The 13,965-nt window shown below is 37.5% G+C and overlaps 1 protein-coding gene and 1 long non-coding RNA gene across 6 annotated transcripts in view; one reads left to right on the top strand and one right to left on the bottom strand.

Moving 5' to 3' along the window:
- PDLIM4 (PDZ and LIM domain 4) overlaps positions 1-13,965 on the top strand; it is a 99,482-nt gene that overhangs the window by 26,176 nt on the left and 59,341 nt on the right. For all 3 annotated transcript variants that reach the window (XM_074213278.1, XM_074213277.1, XM_074213279.1), the window contains exon 2: positions 431-582. In XM_074213278.1, the coding sequence (XP_074069379.1) occupies positions 431-582 (152 nt within the window). The remainder of the gene's footprint in view (positions 1-430; positions 583-13,965) is intronic.
- The window catches only part of LOC141506468 (uncharacterized), a 117,857-nt gene that overhangs the window by 64,415 nt on the left and 39,477 nt on the right, over positions 1-13,965 (bottom strand). For all 3 annotated transcript variants that reach the window (XR_012473901.1, XR_012473902.1, XR_012473900.1), the window contains exon 3: positions 2,461-2,578. This is a non-coding gene — a long non-coding RNA (uncharacterized LOC141506468). The remainder of the gene's footprint in view (positions 1-2,460; positions 2,579-13,965) is intronic.

Genomic DNA, 13,965 nt, shown 5'->3' with positions numbered 1-13,965 from the left:
TTGAGGGATCTGGAGACCATTTCTGTCCTCTCCTACCCCTGTCTACCTTTTTCTCCCCAGGCTGACCAGACAGACCTCTGCCTGAGGCCAACAGTTTACACATGGGAAGGACTGATCAAAGGAGTATTTCTGTGAATGTTCTTAGTTTAGGAAACACATGCTTGGGAATGTGTGGAACCTTGGAAGTCAGGAGCTGCCACTAAACTGAGCCAAGTGAGGACAAATCTGCACCTTAGTTTCCTGATTTGCAAAATAGGTACAGGACTACTTCTGTGGTTAAAAAAGAAAATACTCAACAAAAAGAATTTATCATGATTGGCATAAAATAAGGAGCCAACACATCTAGTTTCTGGAATATGAGATCTGAGAATTAGGGTGTTGTGATGTTTTACCTCCAGGAAATGACTGACCTGTCTTCCTTCTCTTGCAGATAAACCCAGGCAGTAAGGCAGCTTTGGCCAACCTATGCCCAGGAGATGTGATACAGGCTATTAATGGGGAGAATGCAGATAGCATGACTCACCTGGAAGCCCAGAACAAGATCAAAGCATGTCTGGACCAATTGACACTCTCTGTGAACAGGTAGAGGAAGGTTTTTGGAATTTTGGGGAGCCAAATGTGTAGAATCAGGATGGGGGGGCTTAGGAGGGGAGGCAAAGTTGAGCCTCAACTCTGATCCAGAAGGGTGCAGGATACTTAGTGTACTGGAAGTTTGTTGTTTTTTTTTTCTTTTAACAATGCATAGTAAACTTTAAAGTGTGCCATGGACACTTTTCCCCCCTGGAGAATTTGTTAAACATTTTATAAAATAGGATTTTATTTTTTCCAGTTACTTGTAAAACTAGTTTTCAGCATTCAATTTTTATAAGATTTTGAATTTCAAATTTTTCTGCCCTTCTTCCCTTCCCTCTTCCCCCCCCCAAGATGACAAGAAAATTGATATAGGTTATACACATATATAATCATGTTTAACATATTTCCACATTAGTCATCTTGGGAAAAGTCACCAATCCCCCCACCAAAAAAAATGTAACTTTGATCTGCACTCAAATTTCATGGTTCCTTTTCTGGATGGATGGCATTTTCCATCAGGAGTCTTTTGGAATGGTCTTGAATCATTGTATTGCTGAGATGAGCTAAGTGTATCAAAGTTGATCATTGCAAAATGATACAGTTACTGTGTACAGTGTTCTCTAGGTTCTGTTCATTTCACTCAGCATCAGTTCATGTAAATCTTTCTGGATTTTCTGAAATATACCTACTTATCACTTCTTTAGTACAATAGTATTCCATTACATTTATATACCACAACTTGATTAATCATTCCCAAATTAATGAGCATTTCCTCAATTACCAATTCTTTGCCACTCAAAAAGATGTGCTATAAATATTTTTGTACATGTAGGTCATTTTCCCTTTTTTATTATCTCTTTAGGATACAGACTTAGTAGTGGCATTATTTTATCAAAGGGTATGCAGAGTTTTATTGCCCTTTGGAAATAGTTTCAAATTACTCTCCAGAATGGTTGGATGGGTTCACAACTGCACCAAAAATGTATTAGTGTTCTACTGTTTCCACATTCTCTCCAACATTGATCATTTTCCTTTTTGTCATATTGGCCAATTTGATTGGTGTGAAGTAGTATCTTGGAATTATTTTAATTTGCATTTCTCTAATCAATAATGGTTTAGAGCATTTTTTCATAGGTAGTTTCAATTTCCTATCTGAAAAGTGCCTATTCATATTCTGTGACCATTTAGCCATTGAGGAATAATTTGCATACTTATAAATTCGAATAAATTCTGTCTATATTTTAGAAATCAGTCTTCTATCAGAAACACTAGCTATAAATTGTCTTCTAGCTTTCTGTATTCCTTCTAATCTTGGTTGCATTGGTTTTATTTGTGTAAAAACTATCTTAATGTAATCAGAATTATCCTATTTGCATTTCATAATGTTCTTTATCTCTTATTTTGTCATAATTTTTTTTCCTTCTCCATAGATCTGACAGGTGAACTATTTCTTGCTCTCCTAATTTGCTTTTGGTATAATGGAAGTCTTTTTAGCACAGTATCAATAGACTTTATGAATTAGCAAAAATAGTTAAAATAGGAAGCTATGTTTAAAGTCTTATACAAACTAATCAAAGTACTTAGAAGCAGGGAAAACAACATACACAGTGTCCATGACAATGGAAATGGAAAGAGCAAAATAACAAAACAATAGAAACTTCATACTGTAAAATTATAATGACCAAACTTGGTATCAAAGAAAAGATATAAAGATGAGGCAGCTGGGTGGTGCAATGGATAGAGTACAGACCCTGAAGTCAGGAGGACCTAAGTTCAAATGTGGTCTCAGATACTTATCAATTACCTAGCTGTGTGACTTTGAGCAAGTCATTTAAACCCATTGCCTTGAAAAAAATAACAAAAACAAAAAAAGATATAAAGACATACCTCCTTTCACTCTTTTGCAGAAGATAGGAGTCCTCAGGTATGGAATGTTGAATCATGTATCATCATACTTTTTCCTTTGGTTTTGTTTATTTTCCCTCTTTTTATTGAAGGATTAGTTCTGTGGGAGGAAGTTGGAAGGAATACAGGGGAAATGTAGGCAATGTAAAAGCAAAAGATAGTAATCAAAAATCTGTGAAAATAAAATAAATACATAAAATAGGAAGTTTCTATAGTCTTCCCTATCCTGACAGTCACTTTCTCCCTACAACCTGGTGTTTACATCTTCTTTACAGTTTTTATAACCCATGGCAGCTTCCCCAGTCAAATCCTTATGGTGTTCAGATTTAAAGATCTTGAGGGCATATTCTCTGTCACTTGCACTGGTACATGTTTTGTGCCATGCCGGGTCCAAAAATTGCTGATTGCTGTCCTGGTGTCACCCCTCCCAGGGAAGGCAAATGGTAGAGGCTTGGAGTGAGAGGGACATTTCAGGTATCCCCATCCTCCCTGCTTACATAAGAACCTGTGGTAATGGGCCCTGAATCTTGACAAGTAGGAAGCTAATCAATCCAACGTGCAGAGATGACAGTCTGATTACAGAGGTCCATAGTCTATTATTTGGAAGCATTAAATAGGCTGAAGATGCCATGAAGCCTAGACATTTCAGCACTAGATAAGTCATTGGTAAATTTTCTGTGGGAACTGAGAGTAGCAGGTTGTAAGTAGTGGCTATAGCAAGGTCCTCGAATAATGAATCTGGCCATAGACTATCCAAGTCTTTCAGTAAAACCAGAGCTGGCTGGCAGAGAAGCTCAATCCACAAAACCATTCCAGAGGAAGACAGCTGTGACAGGGTATTGTACCCTCATGCACCCAAGAAAAATGCTTTGGCTGTGACCCAGAGACCCCAGGATTTCTGGCTCAGCTCAGGGGCTAAAGGGGTGGATAGATTTGGAAGGAAGGCACAGAGAAAAAGAAAGAAGGGGGGGATAAAAGAGGGGATGAAATGGGGGGAGTGGGGTGGGGAGATTCCTGCTGGGTTACCATTATTTGATTAGAACCACATTGCTGTTCCTTTCCAGGGTTGTGGCAAGAGATGGTTGGAGAGAGGAGGAGGTTAGTAAAGAGCACACAAAACTAAACAGGGGCTTGAACCAAAGCAAATCATAGCCTGAAATTTCTCTGATACTGAGAACAACCCAGACCCAAAGAAAAATATTATTGCTGTAATACTAACCAAACTAAAAACCCCACTGAGCCAGCTAGGACCAACACCAAACCTCACCGTTTCCTCCAACCATTGGGTAGGAAAAAGCACACCCCAGAATTCCTCTTGGTCAAGTTCATGTTTCACTTCCTTCAAGTCCTTGTCTGAACCAGATTCAAAGTTGTCTGTACTATTAATTACCAGTATCCAACCTGGGATTGGTGGAAGGAGAGGAGGAGGACTTGCTCCTAGAGTCTAGACACCTTTGGAGCATGGAATGGGGCATTAACCAGAATTTGGGATATTTGAGTTTCAAATCTGACCATTGTCACTAACTCACAAGATGAATATGGGCAAGTCATTCTCTTCTTTGGGCCTCAGGACAGCATACTACAGTGAAAAGAGGAAGTGTCTTGAAAATTTAGGTATCTGTGGTCAAATCCCACTTGACACTAAATAATTGTATGACTTTGAGTCTCACTTTCTTCATTTGAAAAATGAAGGAATTAGCATTAGATGGGACTAGAGATCCCTTCCATATCCAAATCTATTATCCTTTGAATCTATCATATTGCCTGTCTTACAGGTATTCCTATCTTACAGGAATATTATAAGGACCCAATGAGAAGACTTAAATGGAGATACTTCAGAAGAGTCATGCCTTGTATATGTGATAGAAGTCCAAATCTTTTTAATCAAAAGAAAAACCATTTATGAAGGGCTGCAGTCTTTCCAACTCAAAGCTAGCATTGTATTCATCTCCCTATAATATTCCTCTTGATCCATTTGTCATAGAGCATAAAGAATATGCCCAGAAGGGCAGCTAGGTGGTATAATGGATACAGCATTGACCCTGGAGTCAGGAGGAACTTAGTTCAAATCCTCAGACTCCTGATACTTACTACCCGTGTCACTTATCCACATTGCTCCACAAACAAAAAAGAATATGTCTAGAGACAGGGGGTAGGACAGAGCACGCTATAGTATCTTACCCCTATCACCACTTTGCTTCTTTTCTCTTTAAATACCAAGGTTCCATCTAGGAATCATAAACTTCAGGTCTATCCATCTGCCAGTCCAGTTAAGCCTGCTAAGGTACCCCAAATCTGCTAAGGATTAGCAAAAGAAAGTGCCATCCTAAAAGCAGGTCATTTGGGGAGAGCAGGGAAGGAGGAAGATAATGATTAGGAAAAGATAAAATCAGGCTATCTACACTGAGCTCCCCAGATACTGATATAGTTCCTTTTGGAGACCAAGTTCTATTTGTGGGATCATCTTTTTTGGAGGTTGGGAATGGAGCCTTCTGTTTACTGATGTTTACTGCTATTAAGGGATATTCTGTAATCATTTGGAGAACACTGGGATATAGCCTTTCTCTCATAACCTCAAACAGTAAGTAAAGGACATCAAAGGTTTAGTCTGACTACTGAAATAGGCAGATCATGGTGAATCAGTTTCTTGGCTATTTATCTATTAGTATAAGTCTGTTATAACAGTAGAAGGACTCTAGAAGATAGGCTAAGTTCCCCAGGCAGCAATAGGTAACTAAAACCAGTGACATATGATTAAACCATATATGTCTAGTTTGATTGGGCTAGGCTAGTGAAACTTGATTGCTTTTCATGACCTGACATTTTCAGTAAAGCAGCAGTTTTTCAAACACTTCTAAGCCACAAACTACAACAGCCTATGCACAACTTTGTGCTCTCCTGTGGAAAAGATAAACTGATATACAGTCTCAGCCTGAAGGAGCTCCCAGTCTAGTGAGGGACACAAAACACAGTCTTGGCAGGCAACCCAATCTGAACAAGGCAATTTGACACTTAATGATACAACCTCTTATATTATTCAAGAATTCAGAGAACATAAAGATTATTTCTGGGTAGAGTAATGAGAGAAGGCAGAGGTAGAAATCAGAGATAGGCTTTGAAGGATGGGTAGAAACTGGAGACCAGAGGGGAGGGAAAAGGAGCATTCCAGGTAACAGGAACAAAATGGACAAAAGAGTGGTAGTTGAAATGAGACCAGAGTATGTATGGAGAAGAGAGGGGTCAAACCTAACTGGATCAAAGGGTGTGAGAAAGGAAGGAAGGAAAAATAAGCTATTAAAATAGAATGAAGCTAGACTATGGAAGGTGACGAATAGCAAGGTCATGATATTCTTTAAGTATAATAAATACTATTGGGACCAGTGTTGGGACCATTTTGAGTAGAAAGGAATCATGCTGAAAGAGACATTTTAGGAAGATAATTCTGGAAATGGTGTGAAGAATGGCTTGAGAGGGAGTCAGGAAGACTTGTTAGGAGGCTATTAACAATAACCCAGGAGAAAGGAATAACAAGGAAGAGAGAGGAGTCAGAAGGTTGATTGAGGTTCTGTATTGGAGTGATGAGAAGGATTGTGTGCTACCACTGACAGACAAAGGGAAAGTAGGAAACAGAGCCCACCCAGGGTTTGAGCTGTGGAAGTGGGAGTGAAGATATGGTTTTAGGTGATCTTTCTCCCAGGCCCACTAGGAAGGTAGGGCTTGATACTTCCATATCTTCAAAATTTAAAATCACATTTGGAAGTATTATTCTTTTAACAGAGAATGCAATCACTGAAAAAGACCCCAGTTTGTGGTACATAATTATTCCCAGGACCCCAAAAGTCAGGACCATCAGACCATCACTTTTTATTTTTATTTATTTTAAATAAATTTTGTTCTAATTTTTATGTAAGGATGCATTAGTATATATATAGAAACTAAAGAAAAACAAGAACAATCTAACAAAATAATTAAAAAGTGATTATAAATGTAGCCATACACCTTTAATAATTTACTTTTTTTCTTTTTTAAAGTTTATGTTTTATTCTGAACTTGACAAACTCTAAATGAATATTTCCCTATGTAAAGTAGAACAGAAAAAATGAATTACAACCAGCAGCCAGGAATTTATACCATGCTTACTTCTGTCTCCAAGAACATGAAAAATTTAACAAGTTATTTTCAAAGCTGTCCTTTTTTATTTTTTACTCACCATTCTTCTGAGTACTTTATATATTACCTCAAACAAGGTAGTAATAAAGTGTCCATTTATGGTCCATAGAAATGTTCTTCCCTGGTAATATTTTCATTACACAGCTGTGATCTGTTTTTATTATTCTTACAATTCTGCTTTCTTCCCTTTTCATTGCTTCAGGTGAGTTTTCCCTTTTTCCTTTGAATAATTCATATTTGTCATTTCTTTAACTTATTGCTACATTTTGTTTTGACACAACAGACACTTCCCAACCCAAATAACCTCACCCTACCAAGTACATTTCCCGAAAACAATTAAACAAAAATGCCTAATGGCAAGATTGAGACTGATAGTACACGTCACTTTCCATTTTTGCAGCTTACTGATTGTTAACAGGAAGGATGTGTGTTTTAACTTTGATAGTGGTAGTATCAACATTGTCTACTGTACTTGACCCAAACTTTGTTGACTTTATTTCCATACTAGTAGTCAACATGTATATTGGGTTTTTAAAATTCTGTTCTCTTCATATCAAACATCTTCATGTATTTCTCTTAATTCTTCATATTCAATATTTTTTGTGGCATAATTATCTATTATATTCACATAATTCATTGGCACTCCTTCATTGGCTATTGGTTGCTATTTTATGTCAGTTTGTTTTGTTTTTCATTTATAAATAATGAAACTAGAAAGGTTTTTTGGGAGAGAGAGAGAGAGAGAGAGTGTGTGTGTATACAGATATGCATATAAGTGTAGGTGTATATAAAATTCCATATAGAGTTATAACTTATGATTTTACTGGCAGTGAACTCCCAAGCACCTTCACTGCAAATCAGACTCTCAGAGCATTGCATAGAATCTAGGGAGGCTTAGAGATTTGCCCAAATCATACCATTAACGTGTCAGAAGTGATACTTGAACCAGGATTGATCTCCCAGCTTTCAAAGCTATTTTTCTTCCCACTAAATGATGCTTCCTCTCATATAATTCTATATAGCTTTTTCAAAGAGGTTGGAACAAATTACATCTCCACCAGCAATATTCAAGCATCAGTTTTTCCAAAGTCATATTGGCATTGAATTTTATGATTATTTCTCTTTATTTCTTGACTTTTTGTTCAGTTCAATTCAAATCAACAAGCACTAAGGATCTACCATGTCCAAAGCATGATGCTATGTGTGAGGATTGGGACAAAATGGAACAACTTCTATGCCTAAAAAACTTAAACTCAACCAGGAGAATTCTACACAAACCAAAGATAAATAAATAAAAGGTCATTTAGAGAAGGAGAGAATAATAACAATGATGAAGTGAGAGGAGGCTTCACAAAGGAGGAAGTGGCACCTGGACTGAACCTTAAAGGAAGTTAAGGATACTGAGAAACAGAAATGTAGGAATTAATTCTAGGAATTTGAGGTAGACATATAACAAACTGGAATGGAGATGGAAAATGGAATATTTCCTGATTTTGGAAAATAACTAATAGCTTAGTGTGTTTAGAATGGGGAATGGCTGCTAGGGATCTCTAGTATGAGCAAAAACTGGAAAAGTAGATGGTGTCTTGTTTATTCTACTATGTTACGTAAATGCTTATTTTATTTTAAGTTCAGGACAAATGAATATTGTTTTAAAAAAAGGAAAAAAGAAAGATATGTGGGAGGCAGATTGTGGAGAAATTTAAATGGCAGAATGAAGAAGTTCATTTTGTATTATCATCAATAGGGAGACAATGAAGGCTTTTGAGCCAGGTAATAAAATGGTCACACTTCAGATGTGTTCCTTTTGAAGATGACTTTAGATTAGAAAGGATAATGTCTTAATGAGGGAGACAACTTAAGAAGCCCAACAGAGGGCCCTGAACTGGGGTAGTGGCCATGTGGTTGAAAAAAGGAGAAAGACATCAGAGAAGTTGTAGATGTAGATTAAACCATAATTGCACCTGAATGAATATAGGAGATTAAAAATGAGAATGGTCAAGGCTAACTTCTAAGGTTGTTTCATTTCTGTAGAAAAACTTCTAGTTTTGATTTTCAGTTCTTGATTTCAGATAAATGCTTTTTTAAATTATGTTAAGGAAAAATCTGTAATGATTGTATTTATTTTATTTATTTTATATTTTGTCAAATGCATTTGCTGCAGCTTTTGATATAATGCTATCCTTTTGATACTGAAGTGATAAAGAATCAGAGATGGAGGCCATCTCCAACCTCATTATTTCAGAAGCCATTGAAGGTATGCTGTACCTGAATAGGAATCATCTTTTCAAAATTACCTGGTCGTCCAATTTTTGTTAGAAAACCTCTAAAAGTAGGGTGGGCCACACAAAAACCTCATATCCTCAGAGGCAATCCATTCTACCTTTGACTTACTTTAATTGTTAGGACCCATTTCCTGACATCAAACCTAATTTGACCACTAGTAATTTCTTTTATTTATTGCTCCTAAATTTGACCTCTGCTGCCCAAATTTAATATATCTTTTGCAAAATAGCTTTTCAAATAATTGAAGAGAATTGGCAAGTCTTCCCCCTTCCTCCAGAGAGAGAGAGAGAGAGAGAGAGAGAGAGAGAGAGAGAGAGAGAGAGAGAGAAGAAACAGGTTTTTTTTCCTTTTTTTTTCCTTTATCCATGTTCCCCAGTATTTTGTTTCTGAATACCACCCCTTTCAGTGTATTTGCTCTCCTATAGCCACCCCTTTCCCTTTCTTTCCCCTTTCCCTTTTGCCCTTTTCCCTTCCCTTCCTTCTGTTAGTTCCCCTTTTTCTCCCTCCCTGTCAGGTTTTTTTTTCCTTTTCCAGCTCTTCAAGACCTCATTTTGGAATTTTCTTGACTGGAGTAGTTTGCTTCTCTAGCTCATTTTACAAATGAGGAACCAAGGCAAACAGAGTTAGATAACATTCCCAGGGGTCACACAGATAGTAGGTGTCTGAAACTAAATTTGAACTCGGGAAGATGAATTTTCCTGATTCCAAGCCCAGAGCTCCATCTACTGCACCTCAGCATTGAAAACAATACTCCCAATATGCACTGACCAGGGACAATAGGGATAATATGCCCCTCTAGGAAGCCCAAGATAACAGCTTTTTTAAAAATGACTCATTTCTCATATTCATATTGAGCTTGAAATTTACCAAAGCCCCAGATCTTTTGCAATTAAACTGACAGAAAGAGAGAGAGAGAGAGAGAGAGAGAGAGAGAGAGAGAGAGAGAGAGATTATATATTCATTAAGTTCTTACAATATGTCAGGTAATGGGCTAAATGCTTTACCAATATTTTGTCATTTTTCCATACAACAACTTTGGGAAATAGATACTACTCCCCCCGCCATTTTACAGGTGAAGAAACTGAGGCAGATAAAGGTTAAATGACTTGCCCAGGGTCACAGAGGTAATAGGTGTCTGGGGTTGTATTTAAACTCAGTTCTCCTTGACTTCATGTTCAGGGATCTATCCTCTATGCCACCTGATTGCCTTTATTTCTCTCCTTCATCTATGTCCGTTAAGTTTTGGTGGTGTTTTTTTTTTAATTCAAGTCTAAGACTTCAACGTGTATCCCTGTTAAAGTCCATTCTAATAAATTTGGTCCTGTGTTTTAGCCTGCCAGGATCTTTTTAGATCCTGACTCTGTCTTCCAGTATATTGGTGATCTCTCTGAGAAATTTTAAGTCATCTGCAAATATGATAAGCATACCTCTACCTGAGTCCTTTTTATAAATATTACACAGCACAAGACAGCCTAGCACAGACTCCTGGGGAATTCCATTGAAAAAAATTCTGCCAAGATGTCATACAACCATTGATGACTAGTGTAAGTCAAGCCATTGATTCAATTTTGCATACATTTAATTACATTAGCCCACAGATCTCAAACTTGCTACAAGAATAACATGAGAAACTTTATCAAATCAGTGCTTAAATTTAGGGCAAACATTTTCCAACAGCACCCTGCCAACCCATCTACAAGTCTGTCAAAAAGGAAATGAGATTATTCTCCCATGAACTGTTCTTGATGAAGTTCTGATGTGATCATTGCTGCTTTTTCTAAGTGCTCATTAATCATTCTTTCAACAATTCAGTCCAAGCTCTTGTTAACATTTATTTTGCTAATTTTTGGACACCTTTTAAGAGGCAGAATATGGAATTGAAATAATGAGTCAGTATTTGACTATATTGGTAGCCCTAGAGACTGATACCAAGAAGCTGATATTTTGACAATTACCTGCATCTCCATGGGGGAGGGAAAGGGAGAGGAACAATGGGGAAATAAAATATTATGTCTCCAAAGGGATGCCATTCCATGAAGAGAAGATTCAAGCTTTCAGAAACCTCTAGGAAGAACAGCAGATTTCCATTTATGCCCAAGATGCTGCAGAAAAGTATTGGATTCAGAGTCTGAGTATGTCAGTTTAATTCTAGTGCTTTTTCTTACTAAATTGCATGACCTTGGTTTATTCTCTTAAACAATCTGGTCTCAGGTTCCTCATCTTCAAAATGATGAGATTGGGCTTATAATCTTGAATATGCCTTCCAGCTTTAAGTCTATGATCTCACCATTTCAACCCTATACTTTCTTCTCTAGGAGTGGTCAGCTCAGAGCAGGAAGTAGGCAGTTAGGCTAGGATCTATATTCATATGACATATGCCAAATATCTCCTAATCTGTGGGTATTAACTCCCTAGATAACATAATAGAAGTATATGACACTAGGGTTGAAAGGAACTGAAGCTATCTAATTGAAACCTTTATTTCGCAGATCAAGGAATAAAGGCCCAGAATTTTAAAAGACCTGCCTAAGGTCATATAAGTAGTAAAAGGCAGAAGGGATTCCAACCCAGATTCTAAGCTCCCACATCCGGGGTTCTTTCCATTATATCATTCAGATGCTTTAGGTTTGGCTTGAACAGAATTTGAGCTTCCCCCGCCAAAGTAAGGATGGGTGGTCTACTTTGACTCTTTTCACCTCATTCCACCCAGCAATATAAAGCAAAATAACATGTTGGCTAAGACTTCTGGAATTTCTGATGGCACTTTTTCCTAAAGTAGGGTAAGTGGGAGAAACTGTCCATCACATCTCACTGTTCCATTCTGTCTTTGGGACTTTGTAAGCACTGTCTGTTTTGTGCCCTTTCTCCATGAAAAAACCCTATTCAGTTCTTGGTAGCTTCTAATTATGAGATGAATACTGGTTTTTTTCTGTTGTTTGGGGAAGAATGAATAAGGATTTGTGCCGGGGGCATCACCTCAAGGGTCTGAGAAATGCCACTCAGTCTTCCCAGGGTTTAGACACCATACTTAGGTCAACCTCAAATCCCTCTGAGGTCTGTGCTTTCTAAAACTAAAAAAAAAAAAAATGACCAAACACCAAACCTAAGTCTTTACAGAAAACAAAGGTCCTATATCCAGGATTTGCTAATTATTCCCAAGTCTATCTATGGTCATCTTCTCAGGTAGTTGCGTTATTTTTTTCCAGTCTCTTCCATGTTCCTCTACATCATGTAAAATAGCAATCTTTGTCATAAAAGGCACTCAGGAAATACTCATTCCCTAACTATCTCTGAATTTAAGGATCTCAATGTACATAAGCCAGAATTTAAGCAATCTTAGTGAAATCATCTCTACCACTTCCAGTGATAAATGATTCCATCAAAGACTAAGGGAATAATGAGGTAAAAAAATATCTTTCTGGAAGCCTAGCCTTCGTTTTGTGGGACCCTAAACATGCTGACCTGTATTCATATGGGTCACTTAGTGGACAAAGACCTGGATCTAGTCTTAATGGCCACATCTTCAAGCAAGATCCAGTTTTCACAAAACTGCTTGAATTACAAACCTGCATTTCATTTTTATTTAGTCAATGTAGTCCCTTCAATTTCCACCCAGACCAGGTTCAAAAAAATCCATTTAGAATAAGAGGCTCACTGGAAAACCAACTGATCACCATTTTTTCTCTTCCTGGCAGCTGGGACTACAAACTGAATTCAAAATGTTTCAGGATATCCCACTCTCCATTAGAGTCAGGATAATACATTAGCACATAGGAAGGAGGGATTCAAATTTAGATCTCCTGATTCTATTCCCTATGGCTCTACTCCCTATGCCATACTGGCATCCTTTTTTTCCCTTTTCTTATATGTTGCTCAGGAAAGAAGGGGAACCCAGGTTTGACCTTAGGTTTGGCTTGAACTGTCTAACGATGCAGACATTACTAAGACTGAATCCACAAGGTAGTAGTTTTCTGATGTGCTTTTTCCTGGTCCAAGGACCCATTGGGCATGCCTACAAATTAGCTTGAAAGAAAGAGACTGATTCCAGGTCTTACTCTTTTGGGTCAAAATCCACTTTTTATATTGTTTTTGTTGCATTCTATGAGTAAAGTGAATATTAGATGTTCTAAAGTCAAACCTGAGAGGAAGTAGTACAAAGGGAAAGTGCTGATAAGAGACTTGGAAGTCCAACAAATTTCTGATTGTTCTTTGTAAGTCTATTCAGCAAAATGGGAAGAGAGGCTCCTTCCCTATAAGTAAATGGCTCTGACCCATGACCGAACCTATCTTTGGCCATATTTTTCTTTTTAAAATGTTTTTATTGACATTTATTTTTTTTAACATCAGTATAGTTTTCCTCATTCTCCCTCTTTTCTTCTCCCAGAAAAACATTTCATTTAGTTTTCTAAAGACAAAAAATAAGGGAGATGGGGATCAGCACAACTAATCAAGACTTCGAAAAAGCCCCAAAATATGTGTAAACTCTATTGACTTCTTGTTTCCACAATAGGGTAGGTTGAGCTCTAGCCATTTTTCAAGGACAATCAAGTATTTGAGCTATGTGGGAATGTTACTACTTGACCTGTCCAAAGCTGGTGAAATGCCCTATTGCTGTTGGTCCCTGGGATGTGCAGATGGTTATGATTTCCTGTTCTGTGACCTGGTATATTTCAGGCTCTTTATTCAGGATAAAGCCCACCAAAGAATCACAGAGTTGGAAGGAACATTAGGGGACAGTTAGTCTAACTTCTTGTTTCTCCTGCCATCTCTGAAATTGTACACTTCCCATGCAGTGTCCCACTCTGAGGGACATTTACTAGCATGTCTAAAAACCCAGAATCTGACTTGAAAAAACACCTACATTCTTAGTCACTCACAACTGACTAGATTATTGAATAATCCAATTGAATATGAGCAATAGGCAGCATGTGTACCTTACTGATTTATGGAGCCCTTATATCTTTGCCAAAAATTTCAGGGAAAACATAATTTCTTTCTATCCTTCTTAAGCAATTTTCTCCACATAGACAG

This window comes from Macrotis lagotis, chromosome 1, assembly GCF_037893015.1.
Source record: "Macrotis lagotis isolate mMagLag1 chromosome 1, bilby.v1.9.chrom.fasta, whole genome shotgun sequence".
Lineage (NCBI taxonomy): Eukaryota > Metazoa > Chordata > Mammalia > Peramelemorphia > Peramelidae > Macrotis > Macrotis lagotis.
This window is presented reverse-complemented; position numbering and strand designations above follow the sequence as displayed.